The sequence below is a fragment of the Suncus etruscus genome, chromosome X (genome assembly GCF_024139225.1).
Source record: "Suncus etruscus isolate mSunEtr1 chromosome X, mSunEtr1.pri.cur, whole genome shotgun sequence".
NCBI classification, from domain to species: Eukaryota; Metazoa; Chordata; class Mammalia; order Eulipotyphla; family Soricidae; genus Suncus; species Suncus etruscus.
In genome coordinates this window covers 59,683,892-59,701,863 of record NC_064868.1, presented here as the reverse complement: position 1 = coordinate 59,701,863, position 17,972 = coordinate 59,683,892, and the positions used below count along the sequence as shown (strand labels likewise).

General features: G+C 38.5%; 1 protein-coding gene and 1 pseudogene across 2 annotated transcripts; one reads left to right on the top strand and one right to left on the bottom strand.

Moving 5' to 3' along the window:
• Positions 1 to 2,722: 2,722 nt before the first annotated feature.
• Positions 2,723 to 9,056, top strand: PJA1 (praja ring finger ubiquitin ligase 1). 2 transcript variants are annotated; one of them, XM_049767244.1, is made up of 2 exons: positions 2,723 to 2,812; positions 6,825 to 9,056. In XM_049767244.1, the coding sequence occupies exon 2, from the start codon at positions 6,838 to 6,840 to the stop codon at positions 8,605 to 8,607; it is 1,770 nt and encodes a 589-aa protein (XP_049623201.1). In that variant the 5' UTR covers positions 2,723 to 2,812; positions 6,825 to 6,837; the 3' UTR covers positions 8,608 to 9,056. The 2 variants fall into 2 exon arrangements, with proteins under 2 accessions (XP_049623201.1, XP_049623202.1); XM_049767245.1 differs by having other exon boundaries at positions 2,731 to 2,812; positions 6,831 to 9,056.
• On the bottom strand, positions 5,237 to 5,318 carry LOC125999599 (uncharacterized; annotated as a pseudogene).
• Positions 9,057 to 17,972: the final 8,916 nt, after the last annotated feature.

The following is a 17,972-nucleotide window of genomic DNA, read 5'->3' as shown; positions in this document are numbered from 1 at the left end:
TATACATTTGCTTTAAGCTGCTTTAAGTAACAATATTACAAAACATAGTGCTTACAATGATAAAAAAAAAGAAAGGAGAAGAAAAATGTCTGCTACTGAGGCAAGCAGAAGGGAAGGCAGGGGGAAGACAGGAGGGAAACTGGAGACATTTATGGCAGGAAATTTGCATTGATAAAGGGATTGGTAGTGGATATTTTAAGACCGAAACTTAATCATGACCAAAATTTTAACCTTGTATCTATGGGGATTCAATTAAAATGTATTAAAGTGTGTTTATTCCAAAGGACATATACATCCTATTGTTCGTTGTTAAAAATGACTACAATAGCTAAGATATGGAATCAACAGAAAGATGGATTAAGATATGGAATCAACAGAAAGATGGATTATAGAGATGTGGTACATATACACAATGGAACACTATGCAGCTTCGAGGAATAATGAAACCATGCAATTTGCTGCAAGGTTGTATCTGGAAAATATGCTGACTAAAGTAAGCTAGAAGAAAGACACAGGATGATCTCACTTGTTTGTGGTATAAAAATAATTATATAGTAAATGTAATGTAACAAAGAAGTGATATCTTGGTCATATTTGACTACAGAGACTTGAGAGAAGAACAGAGAAGAAAGATATCAACAAGTGAAGAAGATGAGCCAAGGAAATAATGGGGGAAGATTGGGCTTTGGTTATACTGCAGATATAGGAAAGCAGAATAATTATACATCTAAAGCACAGATTCAACAACACTCAAAACATTATATCTAAGCATTGAATTTTAATGTGCCTGCCTTGGTAGCAGGCAGAATTTTGGAGTGTTTGGTTGGGGGTTGCAGTATGATTGAGTATGAGAGCTCTGGTGATAGGAGTTGACACATGTGGTAGGATTGATATTAATATACTATCTACCTAAATTCAACTATCAACAAATTTTGAGCATGGTCCTTTAATTAATTAAAAGATAAAAATATTCTTTATTGAGTACCAAAAACCATAATTAGATCAAGTCTATTTTTGTTTTTTATTTTATAATTTTCTATTTACTTGACTCTTATCATAATGTTTAGGGTTAAGTCTGTTACTATAATTACAGACTTTCTGATCTATTTTCTACTTTTAACAATATTTCTTCATCTATTTGGAGCCATCATTATTTGGCATATAAATTTTAATATCTCTACCTCTTTGAATAGAAGAAACCCTGTTGTGTTATATTTAGTTATATTTTACTTTGAGTTCGTGATTGTTTTGTTATTATTATTGCTACATTACTTCTCTTTTCTTGGACTACATCAGGTGGTGCTCAGGGATTAATCCTAGCTCTTTGCTCACAGATTTCTCCTGGAACACTTGGGTGACCACATGCAATACTGAGGTCAAAAATGGATAGGTTGTATGCAATACCACTGCTCTATCAGCTGTATTTTTGTTTCAGCCCTGTTACAATTCTTTGAAAATTTTTTTCATCCCCTTCCTCCCTTTCAGAACTATTACAGTTTGTACTCAACTCTTACATAGGTTTTTTTCCTTTATGACAAACACATAAGCTTCATGCACTGGATTTCTAAAATAAAAATATTCAAAATGTGGTTGCTTCTATACATATAAGTGAGGTATTAATCCTTGTTATATATTGATATATTTGGATTTTTTCCAATTTTTAACTTTTTCTCATCTCCAACTCCATTTCATTGTTTTCCCTCTATATTCTATACATTATTATTTGTGGGGTGAACCTCACCTGAAAGTGCTGAGAAACAATTCCAAATCTCCAACTTTGGTGGTAGGTATCAATCCTCATGGTGCTCAGGAAACCAAGCAGTAACAGGGATCAAATATTGATTCCCTAAAGCAAATCATAGCAGCAAAGAAATAACATTTACATATGGAAATTCCAGGTTCAATTCCTGACATCTCATGGTCCTCCAAGCACTAAGTAGAATGAGGTCACTAAGCCTTCCCCCTGCCAAAAATAAAAAAAAAAAAGATTTACATCCTTCTACTATGTTGTAATTCAATTTTTTTCTAATATTAAGTATTCATTTTCAATCTGGACAATATTGCTTTTGTGTGAATATAAGAAGTCTTTAAGTATTTTGGCAATATCAGAGATGAAGCACAACTTTTAAAAAAGCTTGAGTTCGGTAAAATTGTATAAAGTATATTTTAAAACATGAAAACAATTTATCAGAATGTGGACTTGTCTTGTGTATCATGGGTGACCAATGCTTAATGTATAGAGAAATTTGATTTTGTTAACAAAAGCAACAAATCCAATTACAAACAAGGTCCATTTGCTACAACCAGCAGGTTAAAATAACTCAGTTTACACCGCATTTATAATATTTCCAGGGTACAAACAATAGAACATACTAAATGACATATAAGTGTAACAACTTTCATGTTGGAGTTCATCTAAGAGAGGCTGCAGATTTCGTCTTAATTTTTTAAAACCCAGATGTTTAAAAAAAACATATGGTCAGTTGTTGAACATTTGTTAACGCTTGCTGTGGTAGGTTTTTTGCTATCCTTTTCGGTATTCTGGCCGATTTCATGATTTCAAAGGTAATAATGTTTTTTGGGTCACCAGACTAGGGGAGTGGAGGCCTGCAGAGCCTCCCTCCAGCCACATCAAGGGGCGGGCACCAGCCTCTGCCACAGTCACTTCCGCTGTCGCAGCCGCAGCCCTCCCTCTCTTCGGCTGGCTGGAGTGGGAGGAGCCGGAGACTTGGGAGCTGCGACTCCGGCGGTAGACGTGGTCGGAGGTCTGAGAGCTCTTCTCCTTTGGAGACCTGGTTGGTGCGAGCACCGGGTGAGTGAAATGTCATTTCTTTCCCAATTCAGCCCGTCACGGTCGTCTGGCCACGTGTTCGGACGTGGAAATGATCACTGGGGACGCGACTGTGCAGATCTGGGAGAAGGATTAGCGCAAAATTTCAAGCTTGCCCGTGGAGAAGGGGAGGGGAGGATTTGGAATCGAATACTGTGCGACTCGAGGCCTCTGTCCCCCTTAGACTGGTTGGAGGCCCCATCCTCCATTCATCAGCCCGGTTTCTGGGGTGGGAACCCCACCCCCACTCCTGCCACCGGGCCCCCTTCCACCTGGCCTGCTGATTCAGTTTCTCCGTTCCGAAGCGGAATGGTGATCGCGGGCCTCAGCAGCTTCTCTTCCTTCGCTCATCCCCACTTCTCTCTCCTTTATTCTTGGATCCTGTGTCCAATTTTCCGTTCCAATTCTTCCCCCCTTTCGCTTCTTACTGAGTAGCAACATTGTAAGATTTTCTTTCAGTCAAGAGCTGATTCCCGAGCAAAGTGTTGCCAGAAAAAAAAAATCTCAGGGAGAATCTTGATCGCCACACACATTTTTTCTTTATTTTTTTTTACTCCCTCCCTGCCGTACTATTTGAAGTCAAATCTGCTAGCTCAGATCTGCAGTTTGAAATGATAACATTCCTCTGTAGCTAATTGTGTCATCACCACCCCTACTTCTCCCTATAGCTGAGTATGCGCACTGAACACATATGTGCTTGCAGCAACACATTCAGAGGAACCTTACATTGGACTCCCTCCCTACCACCAGTACTCAAGAATTCCCTGTCCCATGTATGCCTTTGTCTGCACACATATACTTTCTCTTTCAGATCTTCTAGCACCCTTTCCCATATATATTCAAAGCTCAACCCTCGAATTCCATGTGATCCTCCTGACACTTACATATCCTCAGAACTTCCTCCTAACTTCCTTTGCCTATGTTTGTTCTGTCCATTACTCACAGAACAGTCACACAACATCTTCCAGTCGACTTGGTACATACACATATGAGGACATCTTTGGATTACTACCCCCTCATTTGTATACCTCTTACAAATATGTGCAACAACCATACACAAGCCTTCACATATCCCCTCTCAAATGCTGCCTTGATTTGTTCGCTGTATGCCATATGCATGTATGTAGACTTTCCTGTTTATTAATATTTTTAATTTATTGACAAAGTTACTCATAGCTGAGTTTTAGGCATCCAGTGTTTCAGCACGAATTCCACCATCAGTGTCAACTCTTCTACCCAGAGTCCATTCCGTGCCACTACCTCCCACCATAGTCTGCATCATAAAGGCCCATTTTTAAGTTTAGTTTTTTAAGTTAAAGTTTGGGTCTCATGATTTCATTGTTGTTGACTCTGGAGCTTGGGTATTTCTGTACTTTTTTTTAACACCACCAATGCACCTGTAATGCCTGTCCCCCATCATTTTCATATTTTTCTTTCTCCTCCACGCTATTTCATTTGTTCTTCTCACTATACTCTAGGGGCCTAGAGTGTTTTCAACAAACCATTATTTTTCATACAGTTATTCTATTTTTTTTTTTTTTTGGTTTTTGGCTCACACCCGGCGGTGCTCAGGGGTTACTCCTGGCTGTCTGCTCAGAAATAGCTCCTGGCAGGCACGGGGGACCATATGGGACACCGGGATTCGAACCAACCACCTTTGGTCCTGGATCGGCTGCTTGCAAGGCAAACGCTGCTGTGCTATCTCTCCGGGCCCATACAGTTATTCTAAATACCACATATAAGTGATATCATCTTGTATTTATCATATGCCTTTAGGCTTACATCATTTAACATGATATTTTCCAGTTCCATCCATGGTGTAGTCAATTGCATGATTGCATTATTTCATATAGCTATATAGTATTCTATTGGATATATGTACCACATCTTCATTATGCACTCATCTTATTGGACATTTAGGTTGATTCCAATTCTTAGCTATTGTCCTGAGTGCTGTGATGAATAGCGGTGTACAGGATTTCTGGATTATATAGCAGCACAATTCTGAGTTTACTGAGAACCTTCCATACTGTTTTTCATAGCGGTTGAACCACCAGCACTTCCTTTTTCTCTACATCTCCACCAACACAAATTGTTCCAATAGTTTTGATATGTACCATCCTCACTGGTGTAAGATGATCTTTTGTTAGGATTTTTCTAATGATAAGCATTTATTCTTGTGTTCCTTGGCCATCTATTTGTCTTTCATTTTTATGTTTTTTTTTAGGTTTTGCTCGGTTAACATTTGTAAATTGTATATCTTAGATAACTCTTTATCTGGGGTGTTGAGTGAAAATATTTTCTCCCACTCAGTTAGCTATCTTTTAGATTTAGCTTGTGTTTCTTTTGCAGAACAGAAACTTTTTTTTAGTTTGATAAAGTCCCATTGTTCAGATTCAGTATATTAAAAATATGGAAAGCTTCATGAAATTGCTTTACATCCTTTTACAGGGGCCATGCTAATTTTTCTGTATTATTTTATTTTACTTTTATTTTTTAGATTTTTGGGGGTTTGAGGTAAAATGCAGCTGCTCTCAGGGATTACCTCTGGCTCTGGGCTCAGAAATCACTCCTGGCTAGCTTGGGGAACCATATGGGATTATGCAGAGAATCAAACCCATGTCAGAAACTTTCAAGGAAAACCTGCTATGATATTGCTCTGCCCCCTACTGTATTGTTCCAATTTTAGTATATGTGCTGCCAAAGTGAGCACTAAACTGTCCTGTCTTAGGACCATGTATGCACTCACATAAATCTGTCTCCAGGGACACATTCCCCTCCTATTTACCACATTCACAGACATCCTTGATTGCTAGGCCCTGTGCTGCCTGCCACATGCACATCCCTCTCCCTCACATATTGTTTCCCCTTCACATAATTGTATTTGTTCACACAGGTCCATTTTGATTAACAAAGGTAGGAACAGAGAGTCATGGGTACCCTTTTTCGGTAGTGATGTGCTTTTCTATGTCTGCCACAGAGGGAGCTGCCACACATGCAACCATATACATATAGTATCTTTCTCTCCTAGTTCCAGATAACTCCTTTTCTTCTGATCTACTCTAATCACTCCTATTATTTCATTCATGTATCCAGAATAGGCCTTATTCTGGCTGATGCTTTCATGTATTCCCTAACCCACCCTGGCACTTCCCTTAAAAACACAAATATCTCTCTGTTGCATCATTGCTAAGTCCTCTTTCTACCAACTTTTCTCCTCCTGATAGACAAAAAAGGCACTTAGGCAAATACAGTATTCTCTGTTTTTCACCCTATTTCAATTAGCATTTATCCTGTATGTCTGCACTGCTCAGAAAAATGCAGATACTCTATAAAAATCCTCCATAGCTTTCTTTCTGAGGCCAGAGCGGTGGCTCAAGTGGTAAGACATCTGCCTTGCCTGCACTAGCCTAGGATGCATCATGGTTCGATCCCCTAGCATCCCATTTGGTCCCCCAAGCCAGAAGCTATTTCTGAGCACAGAGCCAGGAGTAACCCCTGAGCATCACCGGGTATGTGCTCCCCCCAAAAATTTGTTTTTTAAATTCCATAGCTTTCTTTCTTCTTTTCAAACTGTCTTTGGCATAATTCCTTAGTACTTCACTCACCTTCTAAGCATCCACTCACCTTTCAGATTCTAACCTAAACCCAGCTTTCCTATAAACCCAATTCTATAGTTATTTTTGCTAACATTAACATATGACTATCACTGGAATGTTTCTCATGGGCTGAGAAGAAAGTAAACCAGACTTTTCAGGGCCTCTTTACCTGCCTATTCAAAGTAAAGTTAGATCTCCCTGCTCCTTAATTCTGCACTGATTTGACCTTTCAATTTCCAAAGTATGTTTAGAAAGGCTGATCCTTTTCCCTGGAACCCTGGCTGTACTAGAAATTTCCTGTCAGCATTAGGTCATAATCATAGCAAGCCTCTATACCCCCAAAACATTATAAATTTATTGTAGACAGAAGTTTGTAAAAAGCATACTTGTGTCAGTTGCAGGTAATCTATGAGCCAGTGGGAAAGGATTTCCAGTGAGAGAAAGACAACCTCCAAAACTCCAATGCATAGATCAACCTCCAGCCAATCCACCAGGCGAAGCCGATCACCATTTTCTACCACACGTCGGAGATGGGATGACAACACAAGCTTGGGATGCAGCTTAAACGCTGGTGATGAGGACTATTCCAGGTACCTGCCAAGAGAGTACCATGCTTCAGGTAGCAGAAGAGGAATGGCTTATGGACATGTTGACTATTTGGGGGCAGATGGCTGTTTGGGGGCAGAGGCAGGGCCTGAGCGTGTACCAGTGAGAGGGAAAACTGGCATGTTTAAAGATGAAATGCTATATGATCAAGATAAAGGTATGAGGTCTTTGCCTAGTGTAAACACACCGTTTTCTGGTTTTAACCATGATATGGGAGAAGAAATTGATAAACTAGATCCATATCCTGGGTCAAGATGCTCTATTAGCAGGGCTGAGTTTCTACAACAGAATAGAATGGGGTCTCAGGCCCATACTGAAAGCAAGATGACCACAAATAGCAGCTACATCGAGACTGAGAGACAGGTACATAATGTATCCTTGTACCCCAACAGGGCTCCTGTGAGTATTTGTGGTGGTGGGGAAAAACCCCTTCTGAGTTCAGAAGAACCAGTAGTGAGACCCAAAGTCAGAAGTCTAGCCAGTTCAAATTGCATAAAGACAAAAGTATTTTTTGATACTGATGATGATGATGATATGACACAAATTACTTCTACGTGGGCCAGCATTGATGGCTTAGCAAGAAGCAGAGGAGAAAGTTCAGCTAGCTACTCTGGGGTTAAATACCGTGAAGACAAGATAGGTGGCAGGAATGAGCAAGCTAAACCAGAAAAAGTGCCAAGACAGCGTCGATCTATGGCTGACCCTGATTTCTGGACGCACAGTGATAACTACTATAGATTCTTTGAGGATGATGATGACGACGATGACTCTGACAGTGACAAAGAGTGGATTGAAGCTCTACGTCAGAAATATCGACGTCGGGGGCACACACTATCCTCCAGTTGTGAAAGCTGGGAGAATCTGCCAATTAGAGAAGAACGTGAACCCGAGCAAGCCAGAGTGAATACTAGTGCTGGGATCACCTCCGGTGGCACTGCTGCTTCTGAAAACAACATCAACAGTGAACTTGCAGATGTTCAAAGACCCATTCAGGAAGAGGAGCAGGCAGGGGAAGGTGAAGTCCCTTGGCTTCAATTCAATGCACATGAAAGCAATAGTGAGCGTGAAAATGATTCTGGCCATGAGCTTTTACAATCTGGAGTATTCATGCTCGATGGAAATAATAACCTTGAAGATGACTCCAGTGTCAGTGAAGACCTTGACGTAGATTGGAGCCTCTTCGATGGATTTGCAGATGGACTTGGGGTGGCTGAAGCCATTTCATACGTGGATCCTCAGTTCCTTACATATATGGCTCTTGAAGAACGCCTGGCCCAGGCTATGGAAACAGCACTTGCTCACTTGGAATCTCTGGCAGTGGATGTAGAGGTAGCCAATCCACCAGCAAGCATGGAGAGCATTAACACTCTCCCTGAAATTCTACTCACTGAAGATCACAGCACAGTGGGGCAGGAAATGTGCTGTCCAATATGTTGCAGTGAATATGTGAAGGGAGAGGTGGCAACGGAACTCCCCTGCCACCACTATTTTCATAAGGCATGTGTTTCTATATGGCTTCAGAAGTCAGGCACTTGTCCTGTTTGCCGCTGCATGTTTCCTCCCTCACTGTGAGAGCAAGGCTCTTTACTTTGATCTGATGATTTTTCCCACCTGAACAATCCACCATACTGCAGGAGCCCTTTAAAAATTAACAATTAAAATCAAACCAGCTAATTGATTAATACACACTATTGAGTCCATGAATTTATTTTCTCATGTTAAAGGAGCTGTGTGTATACAACTGTACTTTTAAATAATCATATGATCTTTTAGAGGTTAGACAGGGGGAGTTAAATTTCCTAAATACTACTTGAAACTTCAAAAAAAGAATACATTTTCTAACATGAAAAATTGAAATACATTTAGTTGTTTTCTTTAGTGGAATAAATTGCTGTTAACTGTAAAGTTGAATTTATATGTTAGAACTATGTCCAAATGGAATCATTCTGTTGCATGTTATGGGTTAATGTTCCTGTAATGGTCATGCCGTAAATGCTTATTAAAGATCTGATTTTACATTATGTAGTGGAATTGTTTGACTTTGTCTAAAGTGATACAACTAAGAGGTTTTATTATTGATCCTATGCATGTGCATCAAAAATAGGCACTTTGGTGTTCCCAATAGTAGAAAAAGTTTAGTTTTGATGGATATCCTGATTCAGTGACAAAAACTGAATTGCAATCATTTGAAAAGTAGAAATAAATTATGATTTTTAATCTACTGTAAGAAGGATGAAGAAACCTGTCACACTATGAGATGGAAAGGTACAGTAAGAAATTATGGTCAAAGAAAGTACAATTATAGAAATAAATCGAAACTGAGTGTCAAACTGAAGATATTAAAACTATTATGTGGAAAAAAGGAAAATATAAACTCAGAAGAAATGCTTTAAAACATAAATATGCATTATTATGTTCCTTAAAACAGTAATGCAACTGGGTTAAACAATGTATGCTAGACCTGTGCTTCAAAAAAAAAAAGATATATACTTCTTATATAGAGTGACCAGTTTTAATGCTTGGTCCTATTAGTCTCAGACCTTTTCCCTCTCCAACCAGTGAACTCTCAGGCACAGGTGAGGTTTTTCATTTGTCTTTACAGAAGAAATCACTGCTCAGATTGGCATGTTTAGTTCTTATTTGTTTTTGGCTTGTGTGTATATTTGTGTGTATATAATATAAATATATTAATGTGTTTATAATATAAAATACCCGTTTCTTATATAAAGGTTATAGCTAATAGAAAATATTTTATAGATATTATATTACATATATAGTATACTACATATTTAAAGCTTGCAGCTAATATATTAGCTTACAACTAATATAAATACTGGTTCCTTACATAGAATTGACAGAATGTACTTACTGTGTTGTAACATGAGTTATAACAATGTTCTTGAGATGTAGCTATTTACATGCAGTTTCACCTTGTTACTGCATTTTAATTGCTTAATATTAATATTTAATTTTGCAAGTTACCTTAACATACCCATTTTCAGTTGTGTAGCAGTTAACATGCTTACAAGATATCTCTTTGGAAATACAAAAAGTTTTTCTGAGGGTAAGTATATGGAGATGGAGTGTCTGGAAAATATCAGGGTAGAGCCTCTGTACACTTATTAGATACTGCCAAACTGATTTTCAAAGTAATCATTCTAATTTATGGTCTTAACAGAAGTTTATTGAGAGCTATTTTCCCACAGCTCTACAAACTGGATATTATTAATGTTCAAATTTATTGGCAGAGTTGTGTAAATTTACATAGCAATTAAATGTATTGCCCCCATAAGAAAGCAATAGATTATATTTTAGATAAAATCTAGTTTGAATGAGGAAGAAAAAAATGGGGCATATTATATTAGTATGATTTAGTTGATTGAAGACTTTCTGGAGAGGAGTTTGGGTAGGAGCTTTCTAGGAGTGACGTGAACTCAACTTTTGCTCAATTTAGATACTTGAGTCATGTAAATTAAAAATACTGTACAACAGTTGAAAACTATATACTGATACTAAAATATCTCTAAGATATAATGTTAAGTTTGAAAGAAAGCATTGTAGATAAAAAGCATTGTACCATGTACAGTCTTTAATGTAAGGTAAAAACTTATGAAAACAATCATGTGCAAAAAATGTTTAGAAGACTGCATATCTAACTGATGGCAGTTACATTTGGAGAGAATAAGGAGGTTGGAGGTAGGGACCAACAGGCTTTGCTTTTTTTTTCACATGAAATAATTTGTTTGACTTTTTCAGAGTTTGCAGTGACTCTTCAGGAGTATTAACAAGATAAGTTTTATATCCAGGAGTGGGAGATATAGTATAACAGTTAACACACACACATATCTCTGGTTTGATTCACAGGCACTGCATATTATTCCTGAACACCATTAGGAATGTTCTCTTGTGTACAAAGCCCAGAGTATACACTGAGTACAGCTTGGTATGGCCAAAAAACTGAAGTTAAAAAATCAATTAAAATTATGTTACTATAAGTACGAAAACATGGGTGGAAACTGCTGTCTTTTTCCCTCAACAGGTTAAATTGGTATTTACAGCTCCATTCCCCACATTCTTTGTGATCTTGGCTTTTAGACTCAGAAGTCAGCGATCTTGAAGAGCCCTTTGGGTGGTGCTATAGTCATTGGCTGAATACATTGATTTACTGTGCCCCTGTAGGCACTATATCAGGAAACTTAAGAGCAACTTTGATTCCTGTTCATTTTCTCCCTGCTCTTTTGAATAGAAATCCCTTCTAGTGCTGAAGAAACTGCCTGCTGTAAGAAGATCTTCCTGGTAGTAGGTGTCCTGATTGGGGGTTACCCCCAAGCCCTAAGATCTGACTCCCAGGAACTGAGCATCTCACACGAGTCTCTGACTCAGCTAAAACATAAAACATTCTTGTCCACCTAACCTTATGTCTGGAGGGAAAAAAGTCCTGAAGCTTTTAGGCTTACCTAAGCCACTGCTGAGGTAATGATAATGAAGGCAACAGTGACATTGGTAGTGATACAGGACTATGCTGAGGTACCAGTGTTTCCTGTCCTGTCTTAGCTGTCGCATTTGCTTGTTCCTGCCAATTTGATTTCCCAACCTCCATTACTAATTCTCATGCCCCCTAGCTTGCTAATAAAATCATTCTGTTTAAATTCATTCAGTTGGTTTCTGTTGACTGTAACTAAGAACCCTAAATGAAATAATTGCCAGTACCATTACCTGCATTTTGCTGGTTTTCTTAGTTATATTAAGATATCCCAAATGGCCAAAGGTTAAGTGATTTCTATTTAAAATGTAGTATACCTATTACGTACTTGAAGCCCTTTTTCTAGCACAGCAGGTTTCAAGACCTGAAGTAGCCATATCGAGATTAGATTACAAGACTCTTTAAGGTTTCACCCTCCATACTATATTTATTTCTTGGTTACTGGATTAATTTCCTGTCTCTAGAATAAATTGCCCCACATTTTTATCTTCATTTGTATTATAACTTACTGCCCTTTGCAAAAGAGCATTCTGAGGTGACTCTATCCATTCTCTTTAGGTTTTTTTTGACTCTAAGGTACCATCATCTCTTAGCCATGTAGCTCGCCAAAACTATTACATTGGTAACTGGACCCCTGACTTTAAATGCTTTCTAGACCTGTCAATTACTGTCGGCCTCTAAAAAGTCCTTTTCACATATCAGCTCATGAAAAAAAAATCTACTGTCTCTGCTTCTTCCCTCTCTATGTACTCAAGCTCTCTGATTCCTTGAAACCAGGATATATAGGTGCCTGAGTCATCTCAATACTCTTGGCACTTAGTATATTGTCTGTGTACTCAGTTCAACACTTGGTTAGAGGACAAATTCTCTCAATGTAGGGTCAAGCTGGAATTGTCCATGGAGAACCCAGAAAGAGTCATGGTGAAGGGTGGGAGTGGAACAACTGAGCACCTCCTGCCCCAGATTCTGCAGACCCTTGGTACCCCATCTTTGTATCCTATCTGTCCTATTTTCTTCTATCTGTTCTATCTTCAGTTTTACCAGTGGTTACTGTGTTCCGAGACTGTGGGTCATGAAGTATGTTTATCTTGTAGCTGGAGACCATGTGGGATTTGACCTCAATACATTCCTCTTTTACTGACTGAGTATCTGTTATAGAGCTGAGATTATCTATGCTTATATGCTACCATGAAGCAAGCCAAATTCTTGACCCTCTTTCAGTTTGTCTTTACATTTATATCTGTAGAATGGGATTTTATCAGCATGGTACATTGCTTCAGAATTTGGCTGATTTCTGTAGGACTCTCATCCTGTTTCCTCTCTTTAGACTTCACTGTCCCAACAAGGTAATGACAAAACTAGTAAGTCTTCATGATCCCTTAACTAGTTGTAGAATTTCTTCCATCCCTTTCACATTTGGGATATCACTGGATTTGTCCATCAATCCCACAATACGAATAACAAAGAAATTAAGGTTTCGGAAGGTGGTGGCAGTTCTGAGGAGAGAGAAAGACTCTTGGGGAGGGGACAATAGATAAGTGGGATGGGGTAGGGGAGAAAACAGCGGACAGTCCTCTCCACACTCTTCCAACCCTAGTGTGATGAAGAGTACTCATCACCATACATCAGCATAATGAAAAACAACCCAGAGCAGTTTGGGAGCACTAAAACAGGAGACAATTAACAGGAGGAAGAAAAAAAAAACCAAGATACAGAATCATAAATATCTTCCACAGGTTATCTAGGCAAGGAGTACCTAGGAGATAACATAGAGAGTTAGAAGAATATGGCTTGAGTCAGGCTTGGGATTTTGAGTGAAGAAAAGCAGACATTGGGCACAAAACACATGAGGAAAAATTTGTAAAGTCCTAGGTTAACCAAGTTAAAGTCATTGCTTTAATGACTTTAACAGTTAATGATTAATTAATGGTTAATGCTTGCTTTCATTCATCCAGTATATTTCTTCTCACTTAGTACTTGGACTGGACGCATCATAGACTTGGTTGTTTCAAAAATATTTATTGACTTACCTCTGGCATGTTCAACATGGGCTATTAGGAAACAAATATGACTTAGTTCTTCCTTCAAAGAACAGAGAGCTTAATGATACGAAACAAAATTATACAGAAAGGAATGCAGCCTTCTTTGGAAAGTACTAGGTAAGAGCTTACATGACATAATTTGGGGAGCTAATACCTTGACTATGTGAGGAGCAGGGCTGATCATTGTAGGCACTAGGAAACTGGCCACTCACAAATGTTTTAACAGGCTTTATACAGAACCAGAGGGAGAGTTATCCAAACATGGTAGTTTCATGGTAGGGTAATGTTAACTGGTTTGTTTCAGAGGACCTTTAATTAAATATATTAACATTTAATGCATATACTATTTATGCATTTATATTGTATTTAATATGGTATACTTTCACCCATCAATTCGAGTAGTAGGAATTTCACCTATAAGTGAAAAAGCACTTATATATGTAAAGGCATGTTTTAGACTATTTTTGCAGTTTATTGTAGCAAGAGACTGGAAAACTGGCTATCTAAATTATAATACAGCCATTAGATGCCTCACTAGAGAGCTAATAACAGCAGGAGGCAGAAATACAGCTTAAGTGTATCTAAAACTATGAACTTAAAAAAAATCTAGATCTAAAATAATGGGAAAAGACATGAGATATAGGATCAATATATATAATCTCTGGAAAGATCTGCAAGAAACATGATGATATAAGGGAGAAATTATACAACTTTTTACTGTGTGCCCTTTAATAACTTTAGATTTGTTTGTTTAAGGTTTTTGGCAAAATGTGTATATGAAGAGTGAAAGAAGGAAAGGGGAAGGCTGGGGAGGAGAGAGAAGGACAACAGAGGGAAAGGGAACTGAATGAATGTGAACAAGTGGCAGGTTAGAAGTGTGAAATATTACAGTGTGTAAGAGTGAAAATAGTAGAAAGCAAGAGAGAAATAGGGTTGCTAGTGAGAGCTAGTGCTAGTGAGATTGAAAGAACAAGTTTTAAGACAGGAACTCTTGAAGGTGACTTTTAATGATGTGGAGAGTTGATTGTTAGCTACAATATGGGAAATGTCAGACAGTCAGGACCCATGGCAACCAGAAACTTTGTCCCAAGAGTACCTGGTAAGGAGCAAAGTAGCTACAGTTCTATAGTCCAGCTGGCCTACACATATTGTGGATACAGTTATTTCTCACACAGCAGGTCCTCTACCATGTGGAAAGACGTATGTGAAGAGAAAGAGCTTATCAGAAAATCAGCCATTATTCTCGAAATGCTTTATTACATTATCAGAAAATAAGTCAGTGGTTCTCTCAATGTGATTACAGACAAATTTCATTTTCATTCCATTTGATGGGGGAGGCATTTCTTAAATTGTCTTCAACAAGCAGGTGATGGTGGAGGAATAAAAGAAAATGAGTATGTAATTAGAACCCTGACTCTAGACTTTTAAAGCTGATTCTTGCTTAGATAAATCAGCCCTTTTTACCCTAGTCCTCCTGCAATTGGGTTTTCTGAGAGAGTATAAAACATGGAGTCAGATCTGTGTCTGAATTTTTTCCTACTAATTAACTAGCGAGCAAGGTGATGGTCTCATAATGTTGATTCGTTCATCTATAAAATGGTTCAAAAGATTATCTCCTCTGGTAGTGGGAATGAGCATAATATATGCTATATAAACATAAGGGCACTGTTACTGTTTTTATTAGCATTTTTATGAGTTTTTTTCTGAGCTGGAACAGCAGGAACTGGGAACTCAGAAACTCCTCCTTAAATAAACATCATTCTTGCTCTTTACCTACTTAACAAATCCAACCTGGGATGCATGACCCTGGTCTGGAGAAAGAAATTAGCAGGTCAACAATCAAGATGGGAATCAAGATGGGAGATGTGAATGAAACAAAATGTTTGCATTTTTTCTGTACAATTGCCTCTTCTGGACAAGACCCTTTGATAACCACTGTCTGTGAGAACAGATGGTGGTGGCTGAGTCCATGGTAAAGTATTTGGCTTCCTCTTGAACATGTGGATCCCATCCAGGTCAGCTGAGGAATGCAGTTCGACCTAGATGATGGGAACACTGCCCCTCACCCATCCCTGACCTTAAGCCTGACCAATCTTTATGTCTAGATGAAAGAACTTCTGTGTCATGAAAACCCCACGTGATTACCCACAGCTTCCATGTTGACTCTTCCCTTACAGGCTGGACACTGCAGAAAGCAAAGCCCAAGTCTTGCTCAGAATGCTTCAGATCAAGAGAGTACCCTATATTTCATCTGGGTTTGTGCTAATAAGTCCAGAATTCTATGGGAAAGCCTAGAACATATATATGCATACCTAATGGAACTTTAATTTTAACCTGTTGTTGGTTATGTACATGTGGATTTTGTCTATTGCTTCAGGTGGGCAGTTAGGTCAATGGCTACAGTCTATCACCATAAAATATATATCTAACATTTTTATTATATAATATATATTTTATATAAAACTTTTAATATAAAGTTTGTTCTTTAGCCCACGAGGGTTTTTTTGGTGTCATTTCTAGTTTTGGGTTTTCACTTCTGTATCAGAATACTTCTTGCAACTGCAGTGTCCAAAAGAAAAAAACGTATCTGCCACAAAGGCAGGGTTCGGGGAGGAGAAAGCAGGAGATCAGTTGTGGATGGAAGTGGACACTGGTGAATGAATGGCTTCTGAACCACTGAAACTCAATTAAGAACAACTTTGCAGTTTTGTATCTCATTGTGATTGAATAATTTAAAACTTTTAAAACTTAAATCATTAAAAAACATTATATCCACAAAAACATAAAACAAAAATATATTGTTTGGCTACATATTGGCTCTGTACCTTAAATGTGTCATTTTCCCATTCTGAACCTCATTTTCTTATCTGTTAAATGTGAATGATAAGCTCATGGCACTAATCTTATGAGTACCCAGGGAATGAGTGCAGAGTTAGAATAAAGGAAACACTTTACATGTGGACTTTCTTCCTTATATTTAAGTGCTTCCTTTTCAGGGATACTGCAGAACCTAGAAATGGCCAAATGGTGACTTTCAAGTAAGCTCAGTAGTTTGAGTCCTTTTCACTTCTATCCCAAACTTAACTTTGAGCCATGTTTCTGACTAGGTTGAGTCTGGCAGGGTTCATGTCCTGTTAGGTCCTCAGGTTCCAATTTTCCTCTTGCTTGCCCAGATTCTGTAGCCTTCATCCAGTGGCCAGTACCCACAACCTGAAGACAAATCCTGCTGGGAAGCCAGCCAGCCAATGATTCAACACTTCTGGAAGTATATTGTAGTTTTCATAATATCTTTGCAAGGAATGTGCTTGACTGCTCAAAATTACTTGTTTTCAATTCCTAACTACATTTTATATGCTCTGTGACCTTAGAGAACTGCCTTAACCTCTCCATATCTCCGTTTTCTCACTAGAAAAATTGAGGTAAATAATAGTCCCTTTGCAGTGATCTATTAAAACACTCATCATGATGATTGATGTTTATGAAAAAAAAACATATATCTGTTGACTTCCACACTTAAAAAACGGAGACTCAAAAGGGGAACTGGAAAAACGACCTGCTCAAGAACACACAACGAGAAAATGGTAGAACTGCGACTGATACACTCATTTCTGTTTTAGCTTTGTTTTTATTGTTAGGACACCACAGCTATGTTCAGGTCTTATTCCTGGCTCTGCTCAAGAATTATTCCTGGAAGGTTTTAGAAGGCCATATGGGGTACTGGTGATCAAACCAAGGTTATCAAACCCACGTTGAATGCATGCAAAGCCAGTATACAGTAGTATCTTTCCAGCTCCTCTCTCCAGCTTTTTTGTCTTTTTTTAACCATACCCAGCGATGCTCAGGGGCTACTCATAGCTTTGCTCAGGACGCCTTCTTGGCATTGCTCAGGGGGTCATATGGGATGCTGGAGATTTAACTCAGGTCGAGCACGTGCAAGGCAAGCACCCTATCCACTGTTCTAATGCTCCGGCCCGTCGCTCCAGCTTTTATAAGAGTAATCATTATTCTACTACTTGTGTCTTACCCTTTGTGTTTCTGGATTATATCTCTGGATTTGTAATGATAGACCACTGCTATTTAATCAAGACTTGGATTTCCCCAGATTGACTGCTTGACATGCCTTATAAACCTCCAATGCCATATTCTTGTCTTCTGATTCATTGTTTCTCCATTGAACTCATTATTTCCTCCCTGCCTCAAATTCAAATGCTAAGTAATAAAATGAACAATGCTAATAAATAATGTGCCAGTAGTTTGAGATAGTAATATTTTCAGTCATCACCCCATTCTCTGAGAAAATTGAGGCACCAAGAGATGAACTTTCCCAAGGACACACAGCTATAAGTAGTTAAAGTCAAAATTCAAACCTAGGCAGACTGACTTTTGGGCACTGGTGGTGAGAATGCTGCACT

Excerpts from the sequence above, each read along its gene's own strand:
- PJA1 (XM_049767244.1), top strand. The coding sequence starts at position 6,838 with ATGAGCCAGTGGGAAAGGATTTCCAGTGAGAGAAAGACAACCTCCAAA.